The sequence below is a fragment of the Lissotriton vulgaris genome, chromosome 11 (genome assembly GCF_964263255.1).
Source record: "Lissotriton vulgaris chromosome 11, aLisVul1.2, whole genome shotgun sequence".
In the NCBI taxonomy this organism is placed as follows: Eukaryota; Metazoa; Chordata; class Amphibia; order Caudata; family Salamandridae; genus Lissotriton; species Lissotriton vulgaris.
In genome coordinates, this window is record NC_141699.1 from 881,100,085 (window position 1) to 881,116,346 (window position 16,262).

A 16,262-nucleotide genomic window follows, 5' to 3' on the forward strand; every position below is an offset into this window, starting at 1 on the left:
AGGGGCCGAAGGATCTCAGCTCCGGGGCGCACTCACGGATGTGAGGCCCTCCTCCCCGCTCACCTGAGCGTGTGTAATGGAACTCCGGAGCCGTGACTCTCCCCGAAGCGGCTCCGGGGTCGGGCGCCGTCCACAGGATCCCCAGCCTGCGATGTTATCTTCTGGGATAGGGTCTCGATCTGAAGAGGCTCCTCCGTCCTTCAAACCCCCCGCCGTTACTCGGGGGTACCACAGGGTTTGGCCGCTCTCGTCCGCCCAGGCACAGACCACGGACTCTGCTAATAGGTCCCTTCCTGCCTACAGCAGTTATATGGCATTTCACAGTGGTGGTGGATTGGGTCTCAAGAGCCTGTTTAGAAGTTTTAATAATAAAAGCAAACAGGTTGGTAATAAACAAAGCCAAGACCAAGGTAATGGTCATTACAAAAGATGTGCGACTCAAATTTAAACACAAATGGTTTTTGGAAGACAAAGAACTGGAACAAGTTGCTATTTTTAAATACCTTGGCGTTATTTTTAATGATAATGGAAACTTTCTGCCACAAAAACAGGACATTACAAGGAAAGCAAATACCCTTGTTGCGGCATTTAGAACGATTCAGAAAACCATAAGAGACCTGTCCTATCACCCTCTCCTAAAAATAATTGTTGCAAAACTACTCCCTACCTTAACATACGGTAGTGAGGTAATGAATAGAAAAGATGCTGAGTTCATTAACATTGCTGTCGCTAAGGTATACAGAATTTTACTTTCACTGCCAAAGAATGCCTCACAAGCACAGGTCCGGCTGGAATTTGGGCTAAATAATCAACTATATGCAAGGAAAGGTCATCTACTGAAAACTTGGAACAGAATAAAAAATGATCAGGATAATCAAATTTCGCGCTTACTGTGGCAAGTAAAAAACAACAGAAATGTATATGTTTGCTTCTATTTAAATAAATCGATAGACTAATTTGGTAGAACATCAATTTGGAATACCACTATTATACAAGAAAGCTTCAAAAAACGATAAATAAGCTTACCAACCATCTTTCCCTGATAAAGGATAAAGAAATATTAGTAAAAAGAAATCATGCATGGCCAAGCGTAAACGGATTTAAGATAAAAAAGGTAAAAAAATATTTAGAAACATCGTGGACCAAGAAAAACAAACAGATTTTTATTAAAGCTAGATTCGGTTGTTTGCCAGGGCTATGTCACTTACTACCATGGAAGAGATCAGAAGTAGAAAACCTATGCCGGCTTTGTAAATTAGGGCAAGAAAATATTATGCATTTACTGTGTCTCTGCCAGGATCTGGATAATGAAAGAAAAGATACTCTCAAGAGACTGTTTAATATACGAGGTGTAAGGACATGTAGGCAAGCACTGATCGCATGTTTAAATCCTGAAGACTTACCGATGAACTCTGCGTTTGTGAAATTTTTACGAACTGTGGTAATTAAATTTCAGGCTTTTATCTGAGACACTATGTGTAAGATAAAAGAGAAAAATGCTATACGATCAATTGTTTTATAACTTAGCATGTATGATATATAATCAAGTCTTTGGGCACAAATTGGAATGATAGATCGTTTTTATAATTTTTAACTTTTGCTTGATATTTTAGCTATTTTGTAAGATTTTAATTAATCAAACAAAATAAAAATAAACTTGAATATGACACCATTTAAGCTTTTTCCTAATGGATTAGTCGAATATCTAAGGTCAGAAAATGTTTCCATAGGCCAACAGGACAACAACAGACCAAATGTCACACAATTACATACTGTCAACAGCGAAGTAGAACCATAATCAATAAGGCCCTTGTAGCAGATAAGCAAAATCAGGTGCCCCCAAATCAAAGCCGCACAAGAGATGGATCAAATAGGTAAGAAGAGTGAAAGACATTCTACAGGATGCTTCTCACACTGATAATGGACCTTTCAAACTCTTTGTACGAGTATACTAAAAACTCCAGTTGGTTTCACTCACAGACATTCTCATAGGGGTAAGTTGACCAAGGAGGACACTTTCGAGCTAAGCAGTCATTCGAAGTAGAAAATAGTTTGGCAGTACAGAAAGATTTTATATAGCTCCTACAACCTTACTGATAACAAATGTTTTTGGCCAAACAATGTTACACTACCATCTGGGGGTCCCCTTCTCTCTGTGAGACTGAACCATTTATTTTGGAGGAAAAATTACTGTAGAAACCATGTCATACATTCACAAAAACACACAGTTTCAAAATCAATCTACCCCCCAAAATGAGGAAAGGAAAAAACATAAGGCTTCAAAAACAACCTTAAAAACGGACAGGCCATTGCCTAGTCTTCAGATATCTTTGTACAACAAAAATTGTAAACATCATATATTAACAAACAAATTGTTACTAATAGAAACATTAAATATTAACTTTAACTGCTACTATAATCCACTGAAAGATTCTGGTACAGCCTGGCTGTCCTCTTTAAGTGACAGTCCTATACCACGTTGAGGGTTGCCTAACCGTACATTTCCTTTGGTTTTGTTTTTCCTCTTTTAAAAGTAAGGGTCTCAAAACAGTACACATAAAATAGTTGGGCTTTCATTTTAAATTTAAAAACGTTTTCTTAAAAAGCAGGTAAAATGTTTTATTTAGATATTCTAAGTGAATATTGTTATGGCATTGCATTATCCTTCCTGGCTTGCTTACATATCCGTGGTGTACCAGCTGATTTAGAAGGAGAATGAGCATACAGAGTATAACAAATCACACACAAATTGTCTGGTTTACTGACATTGGAGCAGGGGATGAACACAAGACATTTTAGTTGCACAGCAAAACCTTTCAATTAAAATTAGCCCTTCCTATGCAGTGACAGTAGCTTATGATGTCCCCAGGGCAGGGGTGTCACCCATTCATTAGTTGTGTGGCTACAAAGGTAAAGACCTTATATGCACTAGACCAATAGGATCTTAGCTACACAAATCTTTATTCAACCAAAGCATGCAATAACGTTTTCCAAGATTATGAATGGTTAAGGACAAGTACTAGAAAACAAAAGGAATTAGACTTACTTCTCTTTTTGTCTTCCTCTGTACCTCGAGTCCTCTGCCTCTCTAGGATACCTCTCTTCAGAGTGCATTCGGCCTTCCCAATGGGTTGTACCTCGACTCTCCCCCTCATTTAAGTCTCTCTGTTCAGGACTAAAAGAGGATCTTAGTCCACCACGCCTCCATTTTTCTTCTTGTGTTGATGGGCCACCGTGACCTTCAAATTCCATTAAGTGGTGACTAAAACGTTCATCTGGAAGAAAATCTTCTGGTCGTTCAAAGTTCTCTTGAAAATCAGAGGAGTGCAAACGTCTATCCGGAGGGCCTCGGCTGTCTCTTGAGTCTACCCACTCCTGGCTGGACCTGAATGGGGCCCTCTCAGAACTATGATCAGAAACTCCGAGACTTTGGTCATGGCGGTGCTCAGAAGAAGGCCCCAACAAATGGTTTGGAGGAGCACGAGAGTCACCTGAAGGAAAATGTAGCAACATAAGTGACTGCAGGCTGAGCGGGGAAGAAGAAAATTATATCTCTGGATTTTTTTTATTTAAACTGGCAACATCTCATCCCATGATGGTGTTTGGGGAAATTTTAGCTTGACTGCCGTGTAACAGCAAATCAAAAGTATATACACTACCAAATTTAATTTAATTTAATCAAATTTTATCGAGTAAAATACAAAAAGTTGTAAGGTACAGACCACTGGTAAAAATATAGGGATACAGAAGATAGTTGCAATATTGTTTCTATTTTTGGGTTTCCAAGGATGCAGCAAAGCTTGAAGAATGGCCTAGTCTCTGGGGAAGATTTAGGTAACCTACACGTAAAAAAGTTTTTTTATATGTACATACACACATATACACACATATACGCATTGTTTTGTTAGTGAGTTTAGTACATATGAACCAGCGCATTTCACGTCACAAGACCTGCAGTGCAGAAAAAGGTTTGAAATACCCATCTATGTGCATTAACTGCTCTGAAGGGGAGATGGAAGCACACATAATATGCTTAATTGATTCCTGAACTCCGTTGGGACTAGCATCTTCAGTACAAATAAACAATTGTGAAAATATATTTGTTGCTGTGCACAAATGGGCTTTATGTTGGTCAAACATCACGCATAGGCCACCAAACAGATTTCCTAATGATAGTGATTTATGATCTCCACTGCCCTGGGATCTATTTCAAAGAACAGAGAGCTGGATAATTGTTCTTGTGCAGACACTATGCTCGGCCCTCAACCCTAAGATCACGAAGGGGGCAAATGAGTTTGAAGTACGTGAAGGAGATTCAATGTCTTTTCATACGTCTTGGGATACATGTGTACTGGTTACTCTGCCAACTGCGTCCTTGCATATGGTTAGCAAATACTTGGAAGGGAGCTTACAAAGTGTAGTGTATCTACCCCACCACTCAGGTGTTAATGCCATACCGCTGAGCATATTACTTTCCCATTTGTATATTTGGGTGCGCACATGCAAGGCTATTCAAGTAGTCAACTGCTCTGAACAATTTCTCCCAGTATTCAACCTGTGTTTTTCTCTATCCAAATCGAAATTAAAGTTCAACACTGTTATCTCATAGTTGTCCTTGTATGTAAGTAACATAGGGCAAGATGTACAACCATTCCATTTTGCAAATTGTAACATTTTGCGAGTCGCAAAATAGAAAGTGCAACAGCGTCTCAAACACTGTTTGTGATCCTTAATGGGGTTAAGAACTACCTCATTAATATTAATGAGGTAGGTTGCATTATGTGACCCTTAAGAATCTTACATATCACAGGGATGGTGGCCTGCTGGGGGGCAGTCCACCATGTCAGTTTGCTTTTTAAACAAAGCAACTTTTTTTATATCAAATGCAGCCCGTATTCCTTAATGGAAAACAGGATGCGTTTAAAAGAAAAAAACGTTTTCTTTTAATTCTTTGAGGGCAGGCAGTGGTCTGTGGGACAACTGGCTGCTCTTAAAAAATATTTTCACATACATACAAACGAGAAGGGTTCCCTAGGGGACCCCTTCCAGTGTGCGAATGGATTTCTTAAAGTTGGTGGTAACTACGTTTGTTGGTCGCAAATCAATCATAAATAACCCTGCGACACGCTATAACGAAGGGACGCCCGTGGCACGCCCCTTCTTAATAGAAACTCGCAAACCCTATTTTGCCAGACAGTAATAGGTTACAGACTCGCTAAACAAGGTTTGTGCATGCTACAACCATTTTTACGGGTCGCAAACTGCCCAATTACCCCATTTGCAACCGCTAAAAAACAGTCGTACATCCACACCTTTTTCATAATGTACTATGCACAGTTGAATATAGTCCTCCCATCTCTACTTGCTTTAATTATTTGCTGCTTGTCTTAAATAATTGATAACTATGCTAGCATCTTGGTTAAAAACAGGATCATGGATCCTTCGTCTATGGTTATTTTTAACTACATTTAACAATGAGCGTGTACTTTACTGCCATTGGAAAGAAATCAACAGCTGGTCTGACAGATATACTAACTACCAATTCTGGTGTAACAAGCCTAAGAGGAGGCAAAATATATTGAGGACACTTTACAAGGGACTCAAAGCGGTCTGTAAATATCTGGAGGGGCAGGTGAATAATTTCTCTCCTTGTAAAGCATTTGCCGATGTATTACAGATGTTTTGATATGCTGAGTCTCGACCCAAGGAATATTAAGGATGCTGCTGAATTACCTTTATTCTGACTGGGTCCTAAATGCACTTGGCTAAGAGGCGGTATACGGCCCTGGGGACCTTGCTGCCCCAAGCCTGACATCAGAGGTGGAACCACCGGATTCTGTACTCCCTGTTAATAAAAAACAATTGTAACAGTCAATATTTTCAGCATTTGATGTTTTTATTTCATCACTTTTCTACTGTTCAGATCACACATTCACCAAGATATGTTTACAGCTCTCCAATTGATTATTTAGATTTGTTACCTTCCAAAGCCATTAACACAGCATTTACAAAGAAAGGCGTGGCACCTAAATGTGTATAAGTGTATAACACTCAATAAACCCTTAAAAGTATACTTAACTATTAATTAATTTTCACAACATTAACATTCCAAATATGAAAATAGCTTAGCACTGTGGTGATATTAGTCCTCTTGATCCTTGGTGTTGCTCCTTTGCAATTTGACAGACACATGCTGCAAGAAGTGGGACTGCACTAAAAAACAAACAAACAAAAAAAAAACCACAATGGCTTGCTTTAAATCGTGCACGTTTCACCTCAAAAGTGTTCGATCCTTTCAGTATTCTTTTTGACACTTAGGTTTTATGTCCCGGTCGTGTTGCGATGTCTGCGTGGTCATGGGTGGGTACATCATGGGATTCGTGATGTGGTGTGTTGGTGTTGCCGCCCCCGGGGTTCCCCTGTTAACATAACATCAAGCATTAACAAACATGCACTCCCCCATCCGCCTTACTGGAGTAATCCACATGGATTGTATTGGTCAGTAGTATGCTCAAATGGTCCCAGGTCCATTTTACCAATAATCAATTAGTAGCCTGAACCCCATCCAGCTTGGCCCGAAGTGAACTGTAGCGTTGCATATGAATATTTAGTGCCCCTCCCCCAGTCGGAGGGCACCAGGCCGGTGATCATGCACTTATTGTCCAGCCTCTGGGTTGTAAGTCTGCAGCTAGTGCAGGATCACTTACCATTCTTACTGCATCTCATCCTTTGACGGTTTTGCCATCACTGCCTTCCATGACATTCTGATCCACTTCTGGCTCACCGCGTCTGGCATTCGATCCTGGGAAGGGTGCCTGTTTTGAGTGGTTGAGTCTGTCAGCAACGGGAGGCTGATAATTGAGGCCACTTCTGCAAAGGGGAAAAGCACTTGGAAGGGGTGCACCCAGTGATACTTCACTGATTTACTATAAAGGAAGTTAGTGAGTGGCTTGAGTTGCCGATGACACTGCAGGATGCCCAGAGCCAAGTCTAGGTACAGGAGTGCCGTAGCGCTCTCAAATTGGATGATGGTCATTTGGCGTGAGGTTTTATTATTGCTTCCAACTGGCGGTAGTAATGCAGGCAGGTCAAAATGCTGGCGAGGCACTGCAGGCGCTAGAGGCTCTGTTGACCCTATGGGTCTTGTCCAGTTTTATGTCAGCTAATGCAAGCTCGTGGAGAATCTAATAAAATGGGCGTTTCACATACATATCAATGTCCCCTTTCTCGGCCGCCTGGGGGACCCCACAGAGGTGGAGGTTGCATTTTCAGGGTGTATTCTCCAGGTCTTCTACACAAGCCTGTAGTGTGAGAGTTTTATCTCACAAGTCAACCAGTTCCTATCTCTAGGTGTCTAGCTTCTCTTCCTGTGCGTTGCTGGTGACTTCTAGGGTGGAAATACTGTGTCATAGGTCTCTCATGTTATGTTGCATGTCCCTGATGTCTTTTGAGACTTCTGCACAGAGGAGGGTAAGATCTTGGAGAAGCTTATGAAAGTGCTTCTCCATGAAGGCCCTAGTAAGTGGGGTTCTGACATGCTGATCAGGTGCTACGTGTTGAAGGTTCTCTGCTCTTCTCTGCTGCAGGAGGGAGAGAAGACAGAGAAGAGAAGAAGATATTAGAAGAGGAAGAGGCAAGAAAGATCAGCTACACTGGGCGGGTAACATGAAACCTGTAAGAAGCTTGCAGACTCACTTTTAGGCAGCATATTACCCATCTGGTGCTTGAGTCAGGGTCATGGTCGGTGCCAGCCTCAACTCGGGGACAACCGATCATTTAACAGTCAGGCAGCTGCTGGTTCTCGGCTCCTTCTATCTCACCTGACTGGCTGGGTCAGCACAAGCCCGAGTGGGGCAGAATTCAGTCTCCTCCAGTCTCAGGGTTCGCCAGGTGTAGACTGCTGCCCAGATGTCCCTGTAGTGCTTGGTCCGCACTCTCTTGGAGCCTCACACTCTAGGGTTTATCAGGGTATTCCTCAATCCTCATAGCCAGGCCAGTATCCAAAGGCCTAGGCCTCCCAGGGCCTCACTAGAATTCCAATCCCAAGGTCAAAATTTGGGCAGCCCAGATGATAAGCAGGAGTGGGGAGATCAATTCACTCTCCCCCGGGTCTGGCTCTTCTAGAAGCAGGCGTTGGTTTGGGGTCTTCAAAGCGATTGTATTATCGGTGGGCCCTGCCAGCACTTCCAATGGTTGCGCCATACTTGCTCGGGCTGCTACCACTCATAGTCGCACCGCTGGGAGATTGTTGGCCGGGTCTTGGTAAGGGAGAGAGTTGTCACGTTCACCAAGCAGCGGAAGAGGTGCCTCCCGGCAGCGCACGTGTCCCCCAGTTGGAAACCCAGGTCTCATGGTCCAGCTGCTGTGCTTCAATGGGAGATGTGATGCAGCGATGCAGGGGTCATTCCATCGGCTGTTTCGAGGGTGTCAGAAGGGGTGACTGAAGTTATAAACCAGGAGGCTGGGCACGGAGCGGAAGAGAAACGCTTCTACTCCATTGCCATCTTCACTATGCCCCCTAATCACAAGTTTGCTATGATATAAATTAACATGAAGTACACTCTTCTAACAAGTGTTTTGTTCAGAATATTACAACCTGTTTTTCTTTGGAAATCTCTTAGCTTCAGTTTGAGATGTGCATTAAATGACCTGTGTTCATCTTGCAGGCACAGACCCATCCTAATGTCACGTACAGCCCCCACCTCCTCCATTATAAAATAGGCCTGTGCTTAATGACTAATTCATTTAAGTCCATGAGCTGCTTTCTGCTCTGGGGAGGTGCATAGGGGGGTCAAATATGAATCTATAACCTCAGCTACATACCCAAGTATTTTTCAAATTGTAGCAATCGTTTTATATATTCACATAGTGTAGCTAAACTGCAAAGTAGTACCCACCTCTTTTTACAGAAGGGGTAATTGGTGTAAAGCAGTGGGAGAGGTAGAAAAAATGTTTTTAAAACTCTTTCTGTAGCTTCTAGGTCAACACCTTAATACTTCGTAACGGCATGGACAAAAGTCCAAGCAGCTGCCCTGCAAATGTCAGCTAAAGGAATATTTTCCTGGAGTGCCACTGTAGTGCCATTCTTACAAGGTAGGACGTTAACCGCCATCAAATCCCAGATGCAGTTCTGGAATACACTTCCTCTCGCGGTGACGGGCAGGGTAGCACTCGTGAATATAGTGGCCGTACCAAGATTCTTGAACTATTTCACCAGCCTACCAGACCACATATGGCCCCTTTTTTGCTGCATTGGAGAGGACGGTCAGAGATTTCATATGGAGCTCCAGTCGACACAGAGTGGATTTAAAAAATTGTATCTGCCAACTGACCAAGGTGGTCTGGTGGCAACGTGTCTTGAACACTACTTCTTGGCAGCACAAGTCTAATTGGTTGCCAGGTGGATTGCAGGTTGCCAATGCGAAGATACTGCGACTACGCTCCCACCGTTCACGCTGTCCTGGATTCTCCAGCTCTTTCATCCGGTGCGCGCGTACGGCCTCCAGAAATTCTGTGGCTGAGTATAGCACTCAGATGCTAGAAAAGGAGCCTTTTCATAACTCAGTACACAACGCCCAAGGGCCCCTGCTCTCCCCCTAGAGTGCGCTCTTAAAGGACAGGGAACCTTTACCGCTATAGAATTACAACAGTGGCATGCAGCGGGGGTAACGACCCTGGGAGACCTCTACCGTGAAGGTGCTCTGCTTCCCTATGCGACGCTAATAGAAGGGGACGGACTCCCTGAGGAACAGTTTCTCCTCCATTGGTCCTTACTAGCCACATTCACGGCGCTATGGGGCGACCTAGCTACTGAACTGCCCCCACACCTTACTATACAATACTTGCATGTAATGGGGCAAGACAGGCACCTGACGCGTTGGTTGGCAGCCTCGCTGCGCCAACATGCAGCAGTCAATTTCGACCCCTTCAGACATAAATGGGAGGGAGACCTAGGAAGGCAATTCTCTGACTAAGAATGGGGGCAGGTGCTGGTCTGGTCAGCCCAGTTCAGATCCCCAGGAATATGAGGTTCAGGCAGATACAATATTACATTACACACAAAGTGTCCTACACGCCAGCCAAAATCAACAGATATTTTCATCGTGCCGATTCTGCTTGTCCTAGATGCTCTGTTTTAGAAGCAGATCTGATACACACGTTGTGGAGCTGCACCAGCCTTAGTAAATACTCGAGAGAGGTAGCGGAAGCGCTGCATCACTGCACTGAAAGGGATATCCCCTTTGAATGGCCGGCGTACTTGCTAAATACATTCCGCAGGACACGCAACACAAAGGTTAAATCCAGATTCTTAGACCTGGGCCAACAGCTAATTATGAAATGATGGAAAGAGCCTGACCCCCGCACTTCTAAGCTTGGAGGCATTCCGCACTCTCATAGGCTAGAGCAGAATGCATTGCAATTTGCCATGAAGAAACCATAGGCTTAAGGAAAATACCAATCACCACAAATTGGGAAGCCATCCTTTTAGCACTACAACAACATGCAAACCTGCCAATCCAGACTACATCAACACTGGCCCGGATGAGTAGCACCGCGCATGCGCATGGAAACCCTGCAATATCTAGAACCATCCCTTCTACACCCGACATTGGTACACTGATACCTCGGACGTATCTATTTATGGGGAGAATACGGTTAAAGTAAGGGGAGCAGGCAACACCCCATAATATACACACTGGCAGGTGGAGGTGCTCCAACTCGGCTCCAAGTTCTACACCCCCCCCTGTTGTTAAATGTGCAGCTTATCATGGTTATCCATTCAGTTCTAGGTTCCCAATGTTACCTTCTGAAGGCAATGCTTGTGTAAACTATTTAAAAGGTTTGGACACTAAACACTGGCATCGACCTAGTACGCTATAATCGGAGCCGTCACATCTGCATGTCCATTGAATACGTTATTGCAATGTTGTTGTCACCAGAATGAGCCTACTGTATGAGATCTAAGGACTTTCTTTGCAGTTTATGTAATGCTGCTTGTTTCTGTTACTGTCGCAATCAAACAAAAACAATAAAATATATATATATTTTTAAATGAGGTATTAGGAACAAGGAAGACCACCTTCCATGATAGTTTTTGAAGTGAGAAATAATGCACTTATTCAAGTGAGGGACACAGCAGTCCAAAGTGTAACTCTATGTCACAGACTGGCATTAGTAGTGTCTCAGGAAGAATTACTCTTCAGACCTTTCAATAAGGAATTAATTACTAGGACACCAAATAAATTGAAGCATGGGAGTCTGTATTTGTAGGAAGGCAATACTTGATCTTCCAAACTAAAAAGGCATTCAATATTGTTTCACAGCAACACTTAAAGAGGATCAACAATTAGCTTAAAATCCAGTGTACTACACTAGTAGGCAAAGCGTTTTGGATTAGTCGCAAAATAAATCCTTCTGGTTAGAAAATTGTCTTGTTTAAGGATGTACAAGGATTCTTTAGTGAGTTACAGGTAATCAAACTTGTCGCTCTCGGATACCGAATCACTGAATTAACTCGCCAAGGTAGGCTGTACGAGCTTCTGACTTGTTGGCTTAACAAATCTAATAAATGTTTTTACTCGATTAATTATTAGAACATTGGCATGTTGAGAGCTCCACTGAAGACAACGGAGTAGCTTTGGGCTTATAATGGCTGGTACAAGCCCGGAGCTCAAACATTCCAATGTTTGTCTTCATGTATCTTCCTTTTTAATTTAGAACATTCTAACCTTACTGATGGAATGTTTAATAGCCATACAGCCCCTTCTTCCTCAGGCTATACCATTTGTTAGAGGCCCTCGCCTACAGTAAGGGCCTATAACTTGGGTTCAGGGCCTTTAACAACCAGTACAGCACCCTGACAGGCTACAGTATTACCATATCTTGAGCAGCGGAGAGAATGACGGTTGGAACAAGGAGGAACATGGTTATGGATTACTAAAACATTATGTATAGAAGATATGGAGTAGGGGACAGATAAGGGACTTTAAGCAAATGGCACTTACAAATGTATCCAAAGAAAAATTCTCAGTCTGCAAATGCTAGTACTTGGGGCTAAAGCACTAGAATTTTGCGTTCTCGCTATTAGATTAATACAAGGTTTGTCAGCTGCTGCAATCATCTTTAAGTAACACTTGCCTTGATCAACCACTTATTGATAAACACTGATAACTTGACTTGCGCAGTTTCTATATAGGCACCATCCTAGTGCGCCGTCAGATTTTATTTTTGCAACTTGAAACATCAGAAGAGGGGAGATTTCAAAGAGTACTGACCACTATTGTATGAAAACTAGGGCCCTGAAGGGATATCTGCCCTAAGTCTACAAATCGGTATGCAGAGAGAGAAGGATGGGTGTGTCAGTAAGGAATCTGCAGCTAGATAGAGCCTCTACCATACAAGGCTTTACCGAAGTTAAGTAACTTGTCTATTTGATAAAGATTTCTAGGTGCAGATCCCTTACCTTAGAGTAGATACCCAAAAAACACATCCCCCAGAGGAAGGTCTGCGAAACAAATTCACACTAAAGGGTCTTGCAGGACCTAATGCGCCAAAGTGTCCATCCTTGTGGACATGACTGCCCAGGTAGTAGTACTTGGTGCACAAGTTACTACTTGTGTAACAATATATGTGTAAAAGACATTAGTTAGTGGTAAATTCCTTACCTTAGAATATACCCAGGCATCAGAATGGATCTGGAAAATTTTCACTAGCAGTAATTCTGCACATCAGTAGGTAGCGTTGTGTGGCTCCGCATCAGTCACTGGTGTCGTATGCGCCGAGATGACGTTACGGAGACTACTTTGGCGCCATCCATGCGCGCTGACGTCAGTTCTGTACACGACTTTCCGCGTCAGGAACGCAGAGCCATGCAAGATACTGACCACTGGTACCATGAAACTAGGGCCCTGAAAGGGATGACCGTAACCCTCTAAATCAGGTCACAGAACGGGGAGGACGGGCGGGGCGGTCAGGAATCTATCACTAACTAATGTCTCTTACAGATATATTGTTACACAAGAAGTAACGTGTGCATCTAAAAGAGACATGTTAGTGATAGATTCCTTACCTTAGAATAGATACCCCAGCAATACCAACCCTGGTTTTGGGTATGCAAACAACATTTCACCAGAAAGTGGCGGAGAACAGAACGGCCAAAGAAGCCGTCTCTCCGGACTTGACTGTCAAGGCAGTAATGCTTGGTAAACGTGTTTAGCGAGGCCCACGTAGCTGGCTGACAAATGTTCTGCAAGGGTACGCCGCGTCCCAAGGCAGTAGTGGCTGTCGTTGCCATGGTGGAATGGGCACAGGAGGCTCCTTCTTAGCCAACGAGTAACAGGCTTTGATGCAAGAACGACCCATCTAGAGATGGTGCGTTTGTGCATGGCCTGACCTTTTATGGTGCCCGCATAGCTAACAAAGAGCTGGTCATCCACCCGGAACTGTTGTGTGCGCTTCAGATAGAATGAGAGCGCACGTTTTGGGTCAAGACGGTGGAGCCTCTCTTCCTCTTTTGAAGAATGCGGAGGCGGAAAGAAGGTGGGAAAAGTGATGGTCTGCCCGATGTGGAAGGGCGTAACAACCTTTGGCAAGAAAGAAGGACGGGTCCTTAAAACCACCTTGTCCGGATGAACAGAAAGGAAAGGAGGTTTAGAAGAAAGAACCTGGAGCTCACTCACTCTTCTGGCGGAGGTGTTAGCAACCAGGAAAGCAGTCTTTAAGGTGAGAAGACGTAAAGGACAGTTGTGAAGCGGCTCAAAGGGAGCGCTCATCAAATAAGTCAACACAAGATTCAAGGAGGAGGCATTATAAAGGGGACTGGAGGGAACGTGTGTATAATGCCTTTCAAGAAATGACTAAGAGGGGACATGAAAAGAGAAGGATGTTCTGGAAGCCTTAAGAAGGCGGAAATGGCAGAGAGATAACCTTTGATAGTGCCCAGAGCAGAGCCCTGCTGGGCCAGAGAAAGGAGGAACAGAAGAACTTCTGAAAGAGGGGCAGAAAGGGGATCCATAGCCTTCGCTGTGCACCATGCCACAAATTTATTCCACCAGCAGGCGTATACCGTTTTAGCGGAGGGGCGCCTGGCTGCCAGGATAACATCACAGACTTCGGCAGGAAGGTCAACTGTCGCTGTTCAATCTCCAAGCATGGAGGTGGAGGCTGGACAGTTTCGGGTGAAGGACCGTCCCCTGCTGCAGCGACAGAAGAACCTCCCGAAGAGGCAGTCGGATCGGGGGACAGATTGGCAGACTGAATAGCTCGGGATACCATACTCTTCTTGCCCAATCCAGAGCCACAAGAATGACTTGGGCCTGGTGGCTCCTGATCTTCTTCAGCACTCTGGGCAGATGTGGTATAGGCGGAAAGGTGTACAACAGACTGCAACTCCACTTGCGACGAAAAGCGTCTCCAATCGAGAGCTGCCTTGGAAAAACCAAAGGTGGTGATGGACGGAGCGTTGACAATACAAACACTCACCCAGTCAACTGATCTGGGTTTAATCCCTCACCGTTGTTTATCTCACTCCGCCACCCCAGTTCAGACATGGCCATATGCAAATCAGTCTGACCCTGTGCCTCATGGGAACAGTCCAGCCCGAACTGCCAAGCCATGTCTTCCCTGGACCGGAATCAAGCTTCACAGGACCGGTTTCTGGCATTACAGCCGTCTTCAGCCGGGCTTGCTTGACTCCAGTGGCAAAGTGAGCAAGGGACTCACGTCTGAGCATACCCTGCCAACTTAGGGCCAACAAAGAAAAACCAAAGGTGGTGATGGATCTGAACTGGGGTGGCAGAGTGGGCTAAAGAACGGTGATGGATTGAACCCAGATCAGTTGACTGGGGGTGAGTGCTTGTACTGTCAACGCTCCGTCCATCATTTCCTTTGGTTTTTCTTTGTTCGCCATAAGTTGGCAGGGTATGCTCAGACGTGAGTCCCTTGCTCACTTTGCCACTGGATTCAAGCAAGCCGGGCTGAAGAAGGCTGAAATGCCAGAAACCGGTCCTCTGTAGCTTGTTTCCGGTCCAGGGAAGGCATGGCTTGGCAGTTCGGGCTGGACTGTTCCTATGAGGCACAGGGTCACACTGATTTGGATATGGCAATGTCTGAACTGGGGTGGCAGAGTGGGCTAAAGAACGGTGATGGATTAAACCCAGATCAGTTGACTGGGGGTGAGTGCTTGTATTGTCAACGCTCCGTCCATCATTTCCTTTGGTTTGCCTTGGAAATGCCAACACACAGAATTGGACATTGCGCGTTCTCTTCGGTGGCGAATAGATCTAACCAAGGCTCTCCCCACTGCAGAAATAAACCCTGCACCACGTCCGACGCCATTCGTGATCTAACATGTATCTGCGGCTGAGTTCATCCGCCCTGGCGTTCAGAGAACCTGCCAGGTGTTGAACCACCTGAGACATGCCCCGATGTTCGAGCCATGTCCAGAGGCGCAGAGCCTCCCGACAATGGGTCCACGACCCCACCCCGCCCTGTTTGTTGCAATACCACATGGTGGTGGGACATAGGGAAGGAAGACTTTCAGAGCAAGTTGGATCGTCCGCAGCTCCAGAAGGTTGATATGGAGCCGGGACTCTGTCGTTGACCAGAGGCCTCTGATCTCCGCCTCTCCCATGTGGCCACCCCATCCCAGGAGGGACACATCCGTCACTACCATGTGCTCCGGTTGGGGAAGGGAGGGGGATCTGCCATTGACCCAATCGTGGTTCGTGAGCCACCACTGCAAGTGTCGTGCAGTGCCCTCCGAGATCTGGACGTGGTCGAACAGGTTGACCTGATACTGTGCACACTGGAACTTTAGGTCCCACTGCAGAGTCCGCATATGCCACCTGGCATGATGTACCGGCAGGATGCAGGAGGCCATCAGGGCCAGGAGCCGAAGGTTCATCCTGACAAACCCAGGCTAGAGGCTGAAAGTTTGAATCATTGCCTGAATATTCTGGATCCACTGTTCGGGAGGATAGCCCCGAAGCTGCGCCAAATCCAGAAACGCTCCGATGAATTGGAGCTTCCGAGAGGGACTCAGGTGCGACTTCGGCACATTGATGGAGAACCCCAGCGAGTGCAGGAGATCGGCCGTAGTCTGGAGGTGGGAGACGACCGTTCGGGGCGAGCCCGCCTTTAACAACCAGTCGTCTAGATAGGGGAAGACTGAGACCCCCGATCTGCGCAGATGGGCTGCGACCACCGCCATCACTTTCGTGAACACCCGAGGGGCGCTGGTAAGGCCAAAGGGGAGCACGGTA

General features: G+C 45.1%; 1 protein-coding gene across 2 annotated transcripts in view; it reads right to left on the reverse strand.

Annotated features, from left to right (window-relative positions):
• WDR33 (WD repeat domain 33) overlaps positions 1-16,262 on the reverse strand; it is a 1,115,698-nt gene that overhangs the window by 68,458 nt on the left and 1,030,978 nt on the right. For both annotated transcript variants that reach the window (XM_086944027.1, XM_086944028.1), the window contains 2 exons: positions 5,734-5,845; positions 3,047-3,491 (listed from right to left, as the gene is read on the reverse strand). In XM_086944027.1, the coding sequence (XP_086800153.1) occupies positions 3,047-3,491; positions 5,734-5,845 (557 nt within the window). The remainder of the gene's footprint in view (positions 1-3,046; positions 3,492-5,733; positions 5,846-16,262) is intronic.